This window comes from Ursus americanus, chromosome 14 (assembly GCF_024610735.1).
Source record: "Ursus americanus isolate L20-20 chromosome 14, mUrsAme1.1.p, whole genome shotgun sequence".
Lineage (NCBI taxonomy): Eukaryota > Metazoa > Chordata > Mammalia > Carnivora > Ursidae > Ursus > Ursus americanus.
In genome coordinates, this window is record NC_142140.1 from 53579001 (window position 1) to 53597461 (window position 18461).

Consider the following 18461-nt stretch of genomic DNA (forward strand, 5'->3'; position numbering starts at 1 on the left):
TTTTTACTAGAACTGAAGGCTTCCTCCTTGATGAAGCACAAATATCTTACAATTATTTCAAAATGAGATGATACCATTATACCACTCTTATAGATAATGAAACTGAGTATAGTGGATGCTAATATTGCCTCAACGGAATATAGTTTAGCAGTGACTGGTCTCCATAATTACTAAGTTGGGCTGTGAAAGGTGAGCTCTCTCGCCTCACTGTAGGCCTGACTTTGGGTTTCAATTGACATGGTCTAATCACAGGATCAGGTTGAAGCCAGTCTCTAGATATGATCACAGTTGTGTTTCTATCCACTCTCTGAGCTATCCATATTCTACGACTTTCCTTCTTCTGAGAGTCGTCCATACAAACAGTATAAAACTTTGACCTCTGCCTCAGGTTCTACCTCTATGAAACTGAGAAAAACATTGAAGTAAGAATTAAATAATTTGTTAAACATAAAAAGGCTAAAGAAAAATAAAAGTTAGGTTTCAATTCTAAGTTAAAATATACTTGGCTGTTATGTTATTTAGTCATGTCAGAAGCATTTGGAGACAGAAGAATTAAACTTCCTTGTTCTCCTGTGATTTGTATAACTTTGATATATTCTTACAACCCAGCCCAAGGTACATGGCACAATCATAGAAAAGAAGGTATCCTACTGACAAGTTTCTTCAAGGCACCCTGCATGTCACTATTCCTCAGACTGTAGATAAAGGGGTTCATCATTTGAGGAATCACGATGTACATCACTGAAGCCATGGTGTTCCTCCTGGAAGAGTCACTAACTGCGGAACTAATGTACACTCCAACAGCTGTCCCATAGAACAAGGACACAACTGATAGGTGAGACCCACAGGTGGAGAAAGCTTTATACTTCCTGCCTGCTGATGGCATTCTCAAAACAGAGGAGAAAATTTGAGTATAAGAGAAAATGATTCCAGAAAGAGGAACACCCCCAAGTAAGCTAGCCAAAAAATACACCAAGATATTATTGATGAAGGTATCAGAACAGGCAAGCTTGACAATCTGACCAAGTTCACAGAAGAAGTGGGGGATGCCCAGGTCCTTACAGAAGGATAACCGTAGTATCATCAGACTATGGAGCAGGGCATTGACAATGCTAATGAGCAATGAGAGCACCATCAGCAGGCCGCAGAGTTGGGGGTTCATGATAACAGTGTACCTCAGGGGATGGCAGATAGCCACATAGCGGTCATAGGCCATTGCTGCAAGGAGAAAATTTTCCAAACCAACAAAAGTCAAGACAAAGCAGACCTGGGTGAGGCAGCCTGTATAAGTGATGCTCTGATTCTGTGCTTGGATGTTCACCAGCATCTTTGGGATGGTGGTTGTGCTTAAACAGATGTCAGTGAAGGACAGGTTGGAGAGGAAGAAGTACATGGGGGTGTGGAGGTGGGAGTCAGAAATGACAGCCAGGATGATGAGCAGGTTTCCCAGGATGGTGACCAGGTATGTGGATAAGAATAGGCCGAAGAGTAGGGGCTGCACTTCTGGATCATCTGTCAATCCCAAGAGAAAGAATTCTGAAAATACTGTTTGGTTTCTGGGTTCCATGGTGTTGATGAACCTGATGGGAAAGCTGGAATAAAAATTAAAAAAAAAAAAAGGAACAGTCCTACATAAACAGGGGATTATGCTAAGTGAAAAAAAAGCAGCTACATGAGAGCCAAGCAACTTCACCTGGGAATTGTTGAAATACAAATTCTGGTATCAGTCCAGATATACTGCTAATAAACTCTGAGGTGAGGACCAGCAATCTATTTTTGGCAAGCCCTCCAGTTGAATTTGATATGCACCCAAGTTGGAGAGCCAGTGCTTTTAGAAAAAATGAAACAAACAAACTATTGAGGATCCATGTGAATGTTCCAGCTTTCCCTCTGCTAAATTTTCCATCTATCATCATTTCCCACTCTTCTTCCCCTTTCCCTCTGTGCTCCCCCTTTTTTTTTTGATCATCAGCTTTGTCAGAAATATTTCTTGCCTTTAAACAAATAGGAAGACAAGAATGAAGTTATCTAATCTATCCTACTGCCCAATCTTTGACATGCTCAGAATCATCTGAAAGGTGTATCAAATTACTGATGAGTTAAATCATATTACTCCATTTACTCATGGGGGCACTTAGATGAGGTGAGATTACATCATGGATGTGAAGCACACAGTGTGTGGCAAAAACTAGGTCTGAGTTCAGGTCACCTGACTGCGAGTTGACTGTCCTTTTTTTTTTTTAAGTGTTTTTTACTGAAATTCCAGTTAATTAACATACAGTGTAATATTAATTTCAGTTAACAGTACAGTGATTCAACACGTCCACACAGTACCAGGTGATCAACACAAGTGCATTCTTTGATCCCCATCATCTAACCAGTCCCCCACCCCCTCCCCTCTGGTAAACATCCATTTGTTCTCTATACTTAAGAGTCTGTTACTAAGTGAAATAAGTCAAGCATTGAAAGACAATTATATGGTTTCTCTCATCTATGGAACATAAGAACTAGGAAGATCGGTAGGAGAAGAAAGGGATAAAGAAAGGGGGGTAATCAGAAAGGGGAATGAAGCATGAGAGACTATGGACTCTGAGAAACAAACTGAGGGCTTCAGAGGGGAGGTGGGTGGGGGAATGGGATAGGCTGGTGATGGGTAGTAAGGAGGGCACGTATTGCATGGTGCACTGGGTGTTATACGCAACTAATGAATCATCGAACTTTACATCAAAACCCAGGGATGTACTGTATGGTGAGTAACATAATATAATAAAAAAATATTATTATATAAAAAAAGAGTCTGTTTTTTGGTTTGCCCCGCCCCACCTCCCTATGTGCATTTGTTTCGTTTCTTAAATTCCACATATGGGATGACTTGACTGTCTTGACCAATCATTGTTAACACTCCTGGATGGTATAGCATTAGCATTCCTAAACCATCTCATGTTTGATAGATTCCTTTCAAAATTTTAATATTTTCATCTTGAGAAATGCCTTAAATCTTTCCCTCACTTACAAGGCATGTCCACCTCTACCCATGACATAGAGTAGCAGTGTGAAAAAATGGAGCAGGCCATGGCATCCATTCAAGCATATGCTCTGCACCTGAGCATAGATTGAAAAATGTTGCTTATAAACTTGAAAGTCATAAGACTCCTCCATGCTACTCATCTGCATTAGTGACGCATCTAAGAGAAATAGGCAACTATGTCAATGATGCTGTCTGTCCTCGGGGACTTTTCCACCTAAGGTGATAGGTGGCATATCAGTTTTAAAAAGACATTCTCCAAAGAAGACATACAAATGCCTAACAGACACATGAAAAAATGTTCAACATCATTAGCCATCAGGAAAATTCAAATCAAAAGCACATTGAGATACCACATTACACCAGTTAGAACAGCAAAAATTAACAAGACAGGAAACAACAAATGTTGGCGAGCATGTGGAGAAAGGAGAACCCTCTTCCACTGTTGGTGGGAATGCAAGCTGGTACAGCCACTCTGGAAAACTGTGGAGGTTTCTGAAGACGTTAAAAATAGAGCTACCCTATGACCCAGCAATTGCACTACTAGGTATTTATCCCAAAGACACATACGTAGTGAAAAGAAGGGGCACATGCACCCCAGTGTTCATAGCAGCAGTGTCCATGATAGCCAAGCTATGGAAGGAGCCAAGATGCCCTTCAACAGATGAATGGATAAAGAAGATGTGGTTCATATATACAATGGAATATTAGCCATCAGAAAGGATGAATACCTACTATTTACATCGACATGGATGGAACTGGAGGGGATTATGCTAAGTGAAATAATTCAAGCAGAGAGAGACAGTTATCATATGGTTTCATTCATATGTGGAACATAAGGACTAGCACGGAGGACATTAGGGGAAGGAAGGAAAAACTGATGGGGGAAATCGGGGGGAGACGAATCATGAGAGACTGTGGACTCTGGGAAACAATCTGAGGGTTTCAGACGGGAGGGGGGTAGGGGGATGGGGTAACAGGTGATGGGTATTAAGGAGGGCAAGAGTTGTAATGAGCACCAGGTGTTATACACAAACAATGAATCATGGAACACTACATCAAAAACTAATGAAGTACCGTATGGTGACTAACATGACATAATAAAAAAAAAAAGCAGCTACATGAGAGAAAGAATGAAATGCATAGACTCTTCAAAATAGAGGAAAATTCAAACAATTATTGGTCCTTGGAGGAAAAGACAAAGACCTTCAAGACAGTGCGGATTTATAAGGTACTTAGAAGATAATTGAGCACCCTACTAGGATTGCTTCTGTAAGCAGTGGTGCTCCCTCACCTGGGGGACACAGAAGTGGCCATGACAGCCTTTATCATCTGGTCAATTACTTAGACTCAGAACTCTGAAGGTAACCCACCAGCACTTGCTTTGTGAATGGGGAAACTGTTCAACTGTATGGAGGCCTTGGTGTCCTCAGTGTAGAGTGGCGACTGTCATCAAGTCTTATGGGGATGTTGCAGTGATGAACAGTGCATAGAAGAAAAGCAGCCAGCACAGCACTCAGCATGTGGGACCCTCCTAATAACATTTGCTATCGTGTGTGTCCGTGCGTGGTTTTTGGTCCATGAACATGGCACCTGAAATATTTCTTCCTTCTCAGAAGGTAGCATGATAACTGCAAATTACAGAGAAGTGTTTCTGTCCTGATGCCCTAGCTGGGAATCTTTATTGTGTAGAAAAGGAATGAAGTGCACAGGAATGATGTCAGTGTTCATTTGGTATGACAGGTGGTGAACCATAGAGCAATCGAAGTCAATTAAAGAAAAAATGAATCAGAATTATAGGTTGATAAAAAATAAAAAGGTACAAAATTTATATGACAAAGAGCCAACGGCATGAGAAAACTTTAAATATATATTGAAATCTCTCAGGTAATATAATCCCTAATAAAAATCAACCCCAGCAAAAAATAATACACAGACCACAATGAAGTGCTGGGCTTCCCACTAGTTGATATGATCAAGTTTAGACACTTCAGTGTCCTCATTCTAGGTGTTTCTATTGCAATAAAGAGTAGAGATAGTGGTGAAGCCCTCACATTATAAGTTTGTACAATTTGATTCTTTTCCTCCGGGGAACCAGTACGCTGACTTTATACACATTATTCCCCTGCAATTTTTACTGTGATTAGTATTATCCTTTCATAAAAACTTACATTCTTTTGCATTTTCAAAGCTTTATATACATGGAACCATACAGTACATGCCATTTAAAACTAGCATGCTTATGCAATTTATTTTTTGATTATGTTGGTATATTTAGTCCCATTCAGTAATTTTAATTACCAGAGAGTATTACATGATATTGTTACATCACAGTTTATTTCTCCATTCCCTAACTGATAGGTATTATGGTCAATGCCTTTTATCCTATGTGTGTTTATGAAGACACGTGCAGTATGAAACTATGTATGGGCGATACCATCGTATTCGAGATTGTATTGTGTCTGGGAAGGGGAGAACAGGAAAGGAGGGGGAGAAAAAGAGGTGTTTTCTCTTTGCACATATGTACGTTTTTTTTACTTTATTAAAAAGACCCAAAGCCAGTATGGCAGAATGTCAACTTTTGCTCATTCTGGAATGAGTGGAAGGGTTGTCATATGTTTCTTACTATACATCTCCGCTATTATTACATAAAATGCTTGGGTGTAAATAGTATATTTATAAATACAGTTAAGATATTGTAAAATTCAACGCCCAGAGACATTTCACCTTTAGAGTCATTGAATGTTTCCTGTACCTTCTTTCTCTTCGTTATATTTTATATGGGAATATATATCATCTATTTTTTGTGATCATTGTGGCTATGATCAATGACGTCATACTCTCTTTTTAAACTACTATACGTTGGCTAATTGAATTTAAATTAAAAAATGAGAACAAAAAAATAAACTTTTTTCCCCTAGATTTTATTTACTTATTTGAGAGACAGAGAGAGCATGAGTGGTGTGAGGGGCAGAGAGTTAAGCAGACTCTCCACTGAGCAGAAAGCCTGAGGTGGGGGCTCGATCCCGGGACTCCAGGATCCTGACCTGAGTGGAAGGCAGATGCTTAACCAACTGAGCCACCCAGGCATCCCTCTTTAAACTTTCATAGTCACCTGTTCCAAGTTCTGCACAATAGATACAGTGCACATTTTTCTTCCCACTGTGGAATTTGGGTCGAATTATGGTTCTTCGTTTTTAATGGGGTTGTGATAAAGTACAATGTCACTGAAAGGTGGTGTGTAGGTCACGTATCACCGAGATTTCCTCTGCAATTCAATAGGTATGGATGATACTCTGTGTTAATGTTCACAGTTAGTTTCATCTATTCATCAATTTATTTCACTTTTTCAAAAAGATTTTATTTATTTATTTGAGCCGGGGGGGGGGGGGCGTGAGGGAGGGGAGGGGCTGAGTGAGAGGGAGAGGCAGACTCCCCATTGAGCAGAGCAACCGATGCAGGGCTCCATCCCAGGTGGGTGAGATCATGACCTGAGCTGCAGTCTGATGCTTAACTGACTGAGCCACCCAGGTGCCCCTATTTTACATTTTTAAAAATTTAAATTCAAGTTAGTTAACAAATAGTGTAGTATCGGTTTAGGAGTAGAATTTAGTGATTCATCACTTACATATATCACACAGTGCTCATTACATCCTGTGCCCTCCTTAACGCCCAACACTCATTTAGCCTATCCCCCACCCACCTCCCCTCCAGCCACCCTCACTTTGTTCTCTGTAGTTAAGAGGCTCTTATGGGATGGGGGAGAAATCAAGATGGCGGAGGAGTAGGATACCTTAGTTTCATTTGGTCCCAGGAACTCAGTTAAATAGCTCTCAAGTCATCCTGTACACCTGCAAACTCAACCGGAGATCTAAGAAAGGAATAGCTGCAACTCTACAAATAGAGAAGCGTCTACTTTTTGCAAGGTAGGAGGTGCAGGGAAGTGAATGCGAGGCAATGTATGGAAAGGTAAACCATGGGGGTTGGGAGCCTCTGTAAGCCAGCTTCCAGAAGGTCATACAGCAGCGAAGCACAAAATCAGAATAGAAGTCTGCTCCGGTGAGGGACGTCACTCAGGTGGCTAAGTGGGGGTGGAACCCTGGCTGGGACAGTGTGGTCTCGGGATCCTTGGGGTCACAGGAAGACTGGGGGTGCCTGAGTGCAGCAGAGATCCCAGGCATTGGAGCGGGGAAGCCAGCTGCAATCAGCGAGCCCTGGAGTGGACTCTCAGGTCCAGGTTGCCATAAATCACAAACTGGGGCACAGTCAGGTGACTGATCTCTGAGCAGGGGCCCAGCCAGCAGCAGAACCGACAAGACCCGCCTTCCTCCCCTGGGGAGGAGCGACACAGGAACGTGCCACAGGAGTCTGCAGGGTTTGGAGACTGGAAGGGGCTTGTGTGCCCGAGATAGAAATGCTCAATCACAGGCTGGGTGAGCATGGAGTGCTCATGGAGACCAGGGAGCAGGAGTGATTGACTACTTTTCTCTGGGGTGGGGCTCCCAGATTTCTTTCAGCTCTAGGGCTGCAGATTGATTGATTCTCATCCTCTAAAGCTGCGCAGAAAGCCTTCAGGGAACAAAAGCCACATAGGGCAAACTAGCAGACCAGAGCAGAATACTTAACCTGGCCCCCAGACAAGGGCAGTGCAATTCCGCCCAGGGCAAATACACTTGAGAATCAAAGCAGCACGCCTCTCCCCCAAAAGATCAGCAAACGTCCAGCCAAGACCAAGTTTACCAATCAATGAGAATTGCAAAACTCCAGCGCTAGGGGAATATACGTATAGAATTCATGGTTTATTCCCCATGATTCTTTAGTCTTTCGATTTTAATTTTTTTCTTTTTCCTTTTTCAACCAATTTCTTATTTTATGAACTTTTTATATAAATCTTCTTTAATTTTCATTTTTACAGTTACATTCAATCCCTTCATTGTATTTAACTTTATTTTTGTATATATATAAGTTTTCCTTTCATTACAATTTTGTGATGGAGTTTCTTCTGACAAACCGGCCAAAATACACTTAGGATATAGTGTATTGCTGTTCTGTTCACCTGTCTGTTTATATCCCTTCCTTTTTTCTGTTGTTTTTGTTTTCTCTTTTGTTTTTTCTTGCCTTTTCATTTTCATTTTTACAGTTACATGCTATCCTCTCATTGTTTTTCATTTTATTTTTGTACATATGTAAGTTTTTCTTTCTTTACAATTTTGGGATCCAGTTTTCTAACAAACAGACCCAAATACACACAGGATCCAGTGTATTGCTCTATTCTGTCCACCTGTCTAATTATATTCTCTTTTTTTTTCTTTTCTTTTTACTTTATTTATTTATTTTTAAAATTTTGGATCTCTTCTGATTTGTTTAGTGTATATCTCTCTGGGGTCATTGTTGCCATTTTAGTATTTTGTTCTCTCATTCATCTATTCTTCTCTGGACAGAATGACAAGACGGAAAAATTCACCTCAAAAAAGAGAATAAGAGGCAGTACTGACCGCCAGGGACCTAGTCAGTATGGGCATAAATAAGATGTCGAAACTAGAGGTCAGAATAATGATTATAAAGATACTAGCTGGGCTCGAAAAAAGCACAGAAGACACTAGAGAATCCCTTTCTGGAGAAATAAGAGAACTAAAATCTAATCAAATCGAAATAAAAAAGGCTATTAATGAGATGCAACTAAAAAAATGGAACCTCTAACTGCTAGGATGAATGAGGCTGAAGAGAGAATTAGTGATACAGAAGACCAAATGATGGAGAGAAAAGAAGCTGAGAAAAAGAGATAAGCAAGTACAGGATCACAGGGGGAGAATTAGAGAGATAAGTGATCCCGTACAGCAAAATGATATTAGAATATTCGGAAACCCAGAAGAAGAGGAAAGAGAGAGAGAGGGACAGAAGAATAGTAATTAAAATTTAAAAAGTAAAAAGGAAGCTAGATCCTATTTCCCATAGAGCTGGAGCTTTGCAGCATCTTTGATCAGTAGACTTGGGGCATGTGAGGTGTTTGTCCTGGTCTTCTGGGGAGGGGCATGCTGCCCTGATTCTCAGGTGGACTTGCCCTGGTGGAGAAGTACCTCCTGGGCTCAGGGGGGTGGGGTGGGTGTAAGTGGCTCTGGGCTCCACTAGGTGGCACAGTTTTGCTCCCTGAAGGCTTTCAGCACTGATGCGCTGGATGCAAATGGTGGCGCCCCCCAGTTAGAATGGCAAAAATGGACAAGGCAAGAAACAACAATTGCTGGAGAGGATGTGGAGAAAGGGGATCCGTCCTACATTGTTGGTGGGAATGCAAGTTGGTATAGCCACTCTGGAAAACAGTGTGGAGGTCCCTTAAAAAGTTAAAAATTGAGCTACCCTACGACCCAGCCATTGCACTACTGGGTATTTACCCCAAAGATACAGACGTAATGAAGAGAAGGGCCATATGCACCCCAATGTTCATAGCAGCAATGTCCACAATAGCTAAGTCGTGGAAGGAGCCGAGATGCCCTTCAACAGATGACAGGATTAGGAAGTTGTGGTCCATATATACAATGGAATATTACTCAGTTATCAAAAAGAACGATTTCTCAACATTTGCTGCAACATGGACGGCACTGGAGGAGATAATGCTAAGTGAAATAAGTCAAGCAGAGAAAGACAATTATCATATGATTTCTCTTATCTATGGAACATAAGAACTAGGAAGATCGGTAGGGGAAGAAAGGGATAAAGAAAGGGGAAGAAAGGGATAAAGAAAGCATGAGAGACTATGGACTCTGAGAAACAAACTGAGGGCTTCATAGGGGAGGGGGTGGGGGAATGGGATAGGCTGGTGATGGGTAGTAAGGAGGGCACGTATTGCATGGTGCACTGGGTGTTATACGCAACTAATGAATCATCAAACTTTACATCAGAAACCAGGGTTGTACTGTATGGTGACTAACATAATATAATTTAAAAAAAAAAAAAGAAAGAAAATGGCGGCGCCCCACTCTAGCCCCAGAGTTGAGAGTTCATGCCCCCAACTCTTCAGGAAGCCCTCACAGAAAAGCAGTCAGTCATTCTTGTGTCCCCAGCTTCTGTCAGACACCTGTCAGACACCCTGCCTGTATCCTAGCAGTTTTACCTCCGGTGTGTGGCTGAGTTTCAAAACTCCAAATTTTAGGGACTCTCCTGGCACGGACCCACCCTGATCCTCTGAGGGAGGGTCTTGGCACATTTTTGCTGTGTGCCAGCCCATGCCAGGCAAGCAGTTGCATGACTCTGCAGTGGTTGAGTTTATGGAAAGGCAGAGCAGAGAGCTGGCACCCAGGCTTGCTGCCCTTGGCTGGACTCCTCACTCCTATGCCTGGGGACTGCAGCATGTGGGTGCCACCCATTCTTGTGACCTCTGACCATGCTGTCTATCTATGCCTGGGCCTCCACACCCTTCCCCACCTGAGCACCTGTAAACCAGGCACAGCCCTGGTGGTGGTGGACTTCTAAAATTTCAGATTTTGTGCTCCACTACTTATAATATTTTCTGTAAGCAGGGCTCCCTCCCCGCTGCAGTACCCACAGTTATATCTCCCCCACCCAAATCAACTGTCCACACCTCCTACCTTCCAAAAGCTGGTTGCTTTTCTACACGTAGACTTGCAGTTTTGTTCTCTCAGACCTCACATTGATTTCTTGAGTGTTCAGAATGATTTGATATCTAGCCGTATTTGAGAGAGGAGGTAAGCTTAGGGTTCCCCCTATTCCTCTGCCATCTTAACTCCTCCTCCTGTGTTCTTTTAATATTTATGTCATGTTTCTCAGACTTGGAGTGTATCAGAGACTTACAAAGTACTTATATATAAACTCATCCGTTGCCTGTCTCCCCAGTGATTCAGTCAGTAGGTCTCAAAGTCAGCAGATCAGAGATCTGCAGTGTGAACAAGGGCCTCAAGTGACCCATCTCTGCAGGTGTTCTGTGGATGTCAATGGAAGAAGTCCTGCACTAGAACTCACCAGGATAGCAGGCAGGAAGCTGTCCCCCAGTTGTGGTGCTGACGTAATACTTCCTTTCCTCACAATGAATGGTACTCCTTTGGTTATCCTGGGAGACCTCTGTCATTCTCCCTTATACACACATCCAGAAAGATACTTCTGGGGGTGCCTGGGTGGCTCAGTTGGTTAAGAGTCTGCCTTAAGCTCATGTCATGATCCCAGAGCCCTGGGATGGAGCCCTGCCTCGGACTCCCTGATCAGGGGGAGTCTGCTTCTCCCTCTCCTTCTGCCACTCTCCCTCTGCCCCTCTCCCCATTCATGCTCTTTTTTTCTCTCTCTCTCAAATAAATGAAATCTTTAAAAAAAAAAAGAGAGAGAAGAAAAACACTCCGATGTCCCCATATTTTTGTACTTGTGGAAAAAGTGATGGTCCCTAACACTACCAACTTCTTTTTTCACCTGTCTTATTTTACACTCCTCCACAGAAACACTGTTTTATTCACAATAACACATTAGTAAGTTTTGCATAAGAGCCTTAATTATGCAGCCAACTCTTTAAGACTTTAGTCACTCCATCAATTTTAATCGTGTTTCTCTGTGTGGACTCCATCTGAGATTAGTAAGAAATACTACAAGGAGAGGTAATTAAAATAAATAAAAATTCAGATATGTTGTGTTTTTTCCAGATACATTCTTTTTTTTTTTTTAAGATTTTATTTGACAGAAAGACACAGCGAGAGAGGGAACACAAGCAGGGGGAGTGGGAGAGGGAGAAGCAGGCTTCCCACTGAACAGGGAGACCGATGCGGGGCTAGATCCCAGGACGCTGGGATCTTGACCTGAGCCGAAGGCAGACGCTTAACAACTGAGCCACCCAGGCGCCCCTTCAGATACATTCTTAGCAATAAATCAATGAGAAGGAATCAAAGCAAATAGGGTGTCAGACAAAAGATGAACATCCATTACCCTGCCTATTCAGTAATTAATTATTTGATTATATTACTCAGACCAGAAAAACTACAGTAAAGATAAACAAATATAAATGTTGAAGCAGGTGGTAAAAATATGTGAGTTCAAAAGGATTCTAAAAGTTATGAATACAGGCAAGATATGAAAAGCTATGATACAAGTTAAATGTTGTTGAGTCCCACAGTATGTCAGGCATTGTATTAAATGCCTGTCATGGTTATGACAGCTGATTGCCCAACAAGAATTAACCCTAGATGGTCAGTCTGAGGCTTTCATATTAATCATTTCTCCCGTAGCAGTAATTAGATTAAGAAGGAGCATATGATCCTCTTCTTAGTGGTGAGATTTAAGGGGATATCTTCTGGATGGTGCCATGGAAAGGTCAATTTTCAAATGGCCCAGGGAAAGACAGTCAGTTTTCTGTCCCAGCCGAGTATGACACCTGTGTCTGCTGCTACCACCAGTTCTAGAATGATGCCGCCTCATGGAGAACTAAATGAATCCCTATTCTCTCATCCTTGTACATTCCCTACCTCTGAGTGAAAGATAGCACCCTTTCTTGTTTGAGAATATTAGAGAAAGGTTTTCTTTTCTTCTTCTTCTTTCTTTTTTTTTTTAAGTAGGCTCCACGCCCAGTAAGGAGCCCAATAGGGGGCTTGAACTCATGACCTGAACTGAGATCAAGACTTGAACTGAGATCAAGAGTCAGACGCTTAACCAACTGAGCTACCCAGGTGCCCCAGAAAGTTTTCTTTTTATTATTAGAACCAAAGACTTTCAGCTTCAGGTTTACATATCTCACAACTGTCTCAAACCACTGAGATAATCAGATTACCTGAGTCTGTAGGTGATGAAACTGAGTTTGGTGGGTTCTGATGTTGCTCCAGAGAGATGCAATTTGGTAGAGACAACTCTCGGTGATTACTGAGTGTGGGTAAGAAAGGCCAGCTGCCTTGCCTCGTAGTATATGCCTGTTGGGGGTTAGATTCGCATGGTCCTAGATGTGGGATAACGTGGAAGCTAGTCTCTACCTGTAACCATGACCCTGCCTACGCCATTTCCCTGCCCTATCTAACTTCTTCCACTTTATTCTGAACATGCTGTCCCCCAAAATCACTATAAGAGGAAACCAGGATTCAGGTTCTCCTTCTATAGAACATGACCCCCCCCAGAAAAATATGACCAAGTTTAGACACTTGAAATCACTGTCAAATATCACAGTTAGACAAAGAGCAAAATCAGTTCAAACCCAAGTTGTAATGTATGTAGCCATCACGTTATCTAGTCATTGTAGATGATCTCGGCGATAGAAAAGTATTCTGAAACACCTGAATACCTTTTGCTTTGACTCATTCTAGAAAACTGGCCCAAAAAGATGAAAAGTTATCCTACCCGATTATTTTTCTCAAAGCTTCCTTCATGTCCCTGTTCCGCAGACCGTAGATAAAGGGGTTCATCAACTGAGGAACCACAGTGTACATCACCGAAGCCGCTGCAGTGTTTCTGGAAGAGTCAGTAACAGCAGAACTAACGTACACCCCCAATCCTGTCCCATAGAACAACGAGACAACTAAGAGATGAGACCCACAGGTAGAAAAGGCTTTATATTTTCTGCCAGCTGATGGCATTCTCAAAAGAGAAGTGAGAATTTTAGTATAAGAGAAAATAATCCCAAAGATAGAAATACCACCCAACATACTAGCCATAAAATTAGCCAAGATGGTATTGATGAGGGTGTCAGAGCAGGCGAGCTTGATGACCTGCGCAAGCTCACAGAAGAAGTGGGGGATTTCCAAGTCAATGCAGAAGGACAGTTGCAACACCATCAGACTGTGGAGGAGGGCATCCATGATACTAATGTACAAAGAGAGTAGAATTAACAGTCCACAGAGGTGGGGGTTCATGATGACGGTGTACCTCAGGGGGTGGCAGATGGCCACATAGCGGTCATAGGCCATTGCTGCAAGGAGAAAATTTTCCAAACCAGCAAAAGTCAAGACAAAGCAGACCTGGGTGAGGCAGCCTGTGTAAGTGATGCTCTGATTCTGTGCTTGGATGTTCACCAGCATCTTTGGGATGGTGGTTGTGCTTAAACAGATGTCAGTGAAGGACAGGTGGGAGAGGAAGAAGTACATGGGGGTGTGGAGGTGGGGGTCAGAAACGACAGTCAGGATGACGAGCAGGTTTCCCACAATGGTAACCAGGTACACGGACAGGAACAGGCAGAAGAGTAGGGGCTGCAGTTCTGGATCCTTGGTCAATCCCAGAAGAAGAAATTCTGATACATCTGTTTGGTTTCTGGATTCCATGTTGTTAATATAAAATATTAGGTGACAAGAGAATAAAATGTATGGTCACTGGACCTGCAGCAGCAGTACCTGAGAACTTGTTAGAAATGCCCATTTTTGGATCCCACTCTGGACTTACTGACGAGAAGCTCTAGGGATGATGACAAACAGTCTGTTTTAACAAGCTCTCCAGATGATTCTTATATATGATAAAGTCTCAGAACTGCTGTTCTCAAAAAATGTTTATCTATATTGTGAACCCAAGTGAATATTGAAATCATTCCTCTGTGTATTTCTTCCTCCATCCTTCTTCTTCCTTCATCCTCTTCCCTCCACTCAGTTTATCAGCCAAAATTCTTTATTTTTTAAAGATTTTATTTCTTTATTTGAGAGAGAGAGAGAGTGACAGGGCATGAACAGGGGGGAGGGGCAGAGAGAGGGAGAAGCAGACTCCCCACTGAGCAGGGAGCCCTACAGGGGGCTCGATCCCAGGACCCTGGGATCATGACCTGAGCCAAAGGAAGATGCTTAACCAACTGAGCTATCCAGATGCCCCATTAGCCAAAATTCTAATGAGCAATGAGTGTCTAAGATGTATTAAGTTTTGAGAATGAAGAAAGAAGACATGGCTTTATTCCTTTAGAATTATTCCACACCTTCAAACAGTCAAAAATATAAGAATAAAATTACAGGGCCACCTGGGTGGTTCAGTCAATTAAGGTTGTCTTTTTCCTGAGGGACACAAGTGGCCAACAGAGGATCAATCACTTGGTATAACACTTAGACACTTTGAATTTAATCCAGGCTCCAGGACTTGCTTTGTGAATAGGGGAAAGTTTTTAACTGCATTAGAATCCCAGTGTTCTTCTTCTTCTTTTTTAAGATTGTATTTATTTATTTGACAGAGAGACAGCAAGAGAGGGAACCCAAGCAGGGGGAGTGGGATAGGGAGAAGCAGGCTTCCGGCTGAGCAGGGAGCCTGATGTGGGGCTTGATCCCAGGACCCTGAGATCATGACCTGAGCCGAAGGCAGACGCTTAACAACTGAGCCACCCAGGCGCCCCAGAATCCCAGTGTTCTTGTGTATATATTGGGAACTCTCATAATACTTTATGGAGTTGTTTCAATGAAGAAAAATGAATAGGCTTAAATCAGTCAGCAGAGTGCTCAGTTCATGAGACCCTTGTAGTGACATTTCTTATTGTGATTTTTTTTTTCCTGCCATGAACAACAGCATCTGGCATGTTTTACTCCTAGGGTGGAACTGGTGGGTTGGGGCAAGTTGAGGAAAGAGGAAAATAAGAGAACATCCTCAGTGTGATAATTGCAAATTTCAGGGATGGGTTTCTATGCTGAAACTCCCTCTAGCAATCTTGGTCATGGACAAGGGAAAGGAAGGAAATATCAACATATCAATATTTATTTGGCCTGGACATAAAGCAATTAAAACAAACTAAATATTAGAATAAATTAGATCTATGAATCAATACAAGCAATGAAAACCAATGAGATAAAATAGTTTATATAAAATACCATAAATATATATGCATATATTACACACAGATACACACAGAGTATGCTTGGGGGATACCATTACATTGGTGTTGCCTCTGTGAGGGGAACTAAGGGGAACACAAAAAGAGTGCCTTCTCTATTTATATCATTTGGTTAATTTAAAAAAATAGTCATGAGATAATACAATAGAATGCCGACATTTGTTAGTTCTGGAAAGGGGTTAATGGTAGCATATTAAATTCATGATTACGATATCTATGCTGTTCTTATAATTTAAAACACATGACAGTTTTATAAAGAGGAACAAGTACATGAAGAAGGTAGCCTGCTCTGTCTTTCTGGGTCTACACTTCCTTCTTCTAAGTCCCCACAGCCAGGCTATAAAGGTAACGCCAAAGGTTCTTCTGTACAATGTACAGGGCGTTAGAATGAAGCTAACTATCTCTCCCTTCCGCCACGAGAGGATGCGAGTAAATGTCAGAGAATTTTATACTAGTTATCGTGTTTGTGAAGGGGAGGATTCAAGAGCAAAATGGTTCCTGCCATTAAACAGACAGAATAGAAAACTAGAGGTACGAAGTTACATGTCAAGATGATGACATTCAGGCAGGTGTCCCTTTGGGGACTTAGTACTGATCGTCTTAGGCATGCACTTGCATCATGGCTATGCAGGGAAGCAACTCCAGTAGACACCTTCCCTCATGTCCAAAGCATTGTGTAAGGGACTTTCTGTTACCTGGCTGGCATCGCTGCAGGATGATACTTGATATCGTCCCTGGATATTGAGTGATGGAGACAGAAGGTCTGTCTCTGAGAAGGGCAGAGGGACTGAGTGAAGCCCCACATTTCTAGGCAAGTGGGATCATCGCTGGGAGGTGGCCCAGGTGCTGCTTCCTAACTGGGCAGGGCTGTTAAGTCAGGTGGTCATAGACAGACTGCTGCAGTTCATCCCTGAGGGTTCAATATCCAAAGCTCCTCATTAGACAGACACTTTTATTTGGATCCCAGGACACTGTAAATCCTTAAAGACTAAAACTACAGAAGAGAGCAATTCAGGATGGCTGATCCCTGACCCTGTGAGGCCACACGCATGCCATGCAGTTCCTCCCACCTGCTCACGCTCACCTCATGTGTGGACACATCATCCTTCTCTAATTGGATTCCTGTCTTCAGGTTTTAGATACAAGCAATGGCATCTCAATCTAATTAGTGATATCAGGATACGAGATTCTAACTTTTTTTAAAAAAGATTTTATTTATTTATTCGACAGAGATAGAGACAGCCAGCGAGAGAGGGAACACAGGCAGGGGGAGTGGGAGAGGAAGAAGCAGGCTTATAGCGGAAGAGCCTGATGTGGGGCTCGATCCCATAACGCCGGGATCACGCCCTGAGCAGAAGGCAGACGCTTAACCGCTGTGCCACCCAGGTGCCCCACGAGATTCTAACTTTAAGTGTGAAAACACAGCTTACGTGTGTGGGTACAAAATATATATTTATAAATACGGCTAAGCTGTGGAAAAATGCAAATAATCAGTGATGAGTTTTTTTCTGAGAATCATTGATGTTTCCTGAACATTAACTTTCATTCTGTACAGTTCCTACTGCAGATTTTTATCTATAATCTCTAAACAATTCTGTGATCAATATAGACAAGACTTTAGAATTTCATAAACACCATTTCCAATTTCATCACGATGGGTTCAGCATACATTTTTCTCCACATTAGTGGGTCATGGGTTGAAATTGTGACACTTTTTAGAAAATAGATTTATGAGAAATTGCAATGCCATGGACAAGGCAACAGTATGCTGGCTCATCCATACTCTCAGAATGAGTGAGGTTTCAGCCATAATTTAATAGGGAAAGATGGCTTCATGTTAATACTTAATTACAAATTTTCATTATTTAATATATTCACACACTTATCAATTTACTTTTGCTACATGTTAACTCTTTCTGTATAGCTTCACTTTTTAAAAAGATTTTGCTTATTTATTTGAGAGAGAGAGAATGCACAAGAGGGATGGGGGGCAGAAAGAGAAGAGTAGCAGATTCCCTGCTGAGCAGGGAGCCCGATGTGGGGCTCGATCCCAGGACCCTGGGATCATGACCTGAGCCAAAGGCAGACACTTAACCAACTAAGCCACCCAGTGGAGTTCTTGTGACAGTATTTGAAACCAACATGAGACAAGATGGCATTTGAATGTCATCCTTTCACTTCAACACATTAATAGGTACATATAAAAATTCACAGCTGGTCTCATAAAACAAGACAAATCTTTCCATGTGCTGCAAAAATAACTCACACATAAGGAGCGAGGGCACTGAAGCCTAGAGGCTCTATGGAGTCACCTCCATAAGGAAGAAGTTACCGTCTCCAGTTAATGAACATCCTGGAAGCTAAATGTCCTAGAAGAGATTAGTGCTTAAAGTCAAAGACAAAAATGGCGCTTCAGTATTTGAGTAATACGGGTGAACACAAAAGTTGTGGACACTGCGTGGACCCAACCATAAATATGGGTTTGGAACAACTGAAGGTTTCAGAAAAGCCCCAATATCCATCCAGGTTACCTATTGGCTTAGAGACTGGGTTTGTGATATTCACAATATGGAAAAAATAATCCTCAAATTTGTATGGAGTCCCCAAAGACCCCAAAGAGCCAAAGCATTCCTGAGTAAGAAGAACAAAGTTGGAGGCATCACACTTCCT

The 18461-nt window shown here is 42.1% G+C and overlaps 2 protein-coding genes across 2 annotated transcripts; both read right to left on the reverse strand.

Annotated features, from left to right (window-relative positions):
* Positions 1-628: 628 nt before the first annotated feature.
* On the reverse strand, positions 629-1567 carry LOC123777614 (olfactory receptor 7G2-like). The gene has a single exon (XM_045774380.2). It carries the CDS (start codon positions 1565-1567, stop codon positions 629-631), a length of 939 nt encoding a protein of 312 aa, XP_045630336.2.
* Positions 1568-13335: 11768 nt separating this feature from the next.
* On the reverse strand, positions 13336-14256 carry LOC123777631 (olfactory receptor 7G2-like). The gene has a single exon (XM_045774399.2). The coding sequence runs from the start codon at positions 14254-14256 to the stop codon at positions 13336-13338; it is 921 nt and encodes a 306-aa protein (XP_045630355.2).
* Between the last annotated feature and the right edge of the window lie 4205 nt (positions 14257-18461).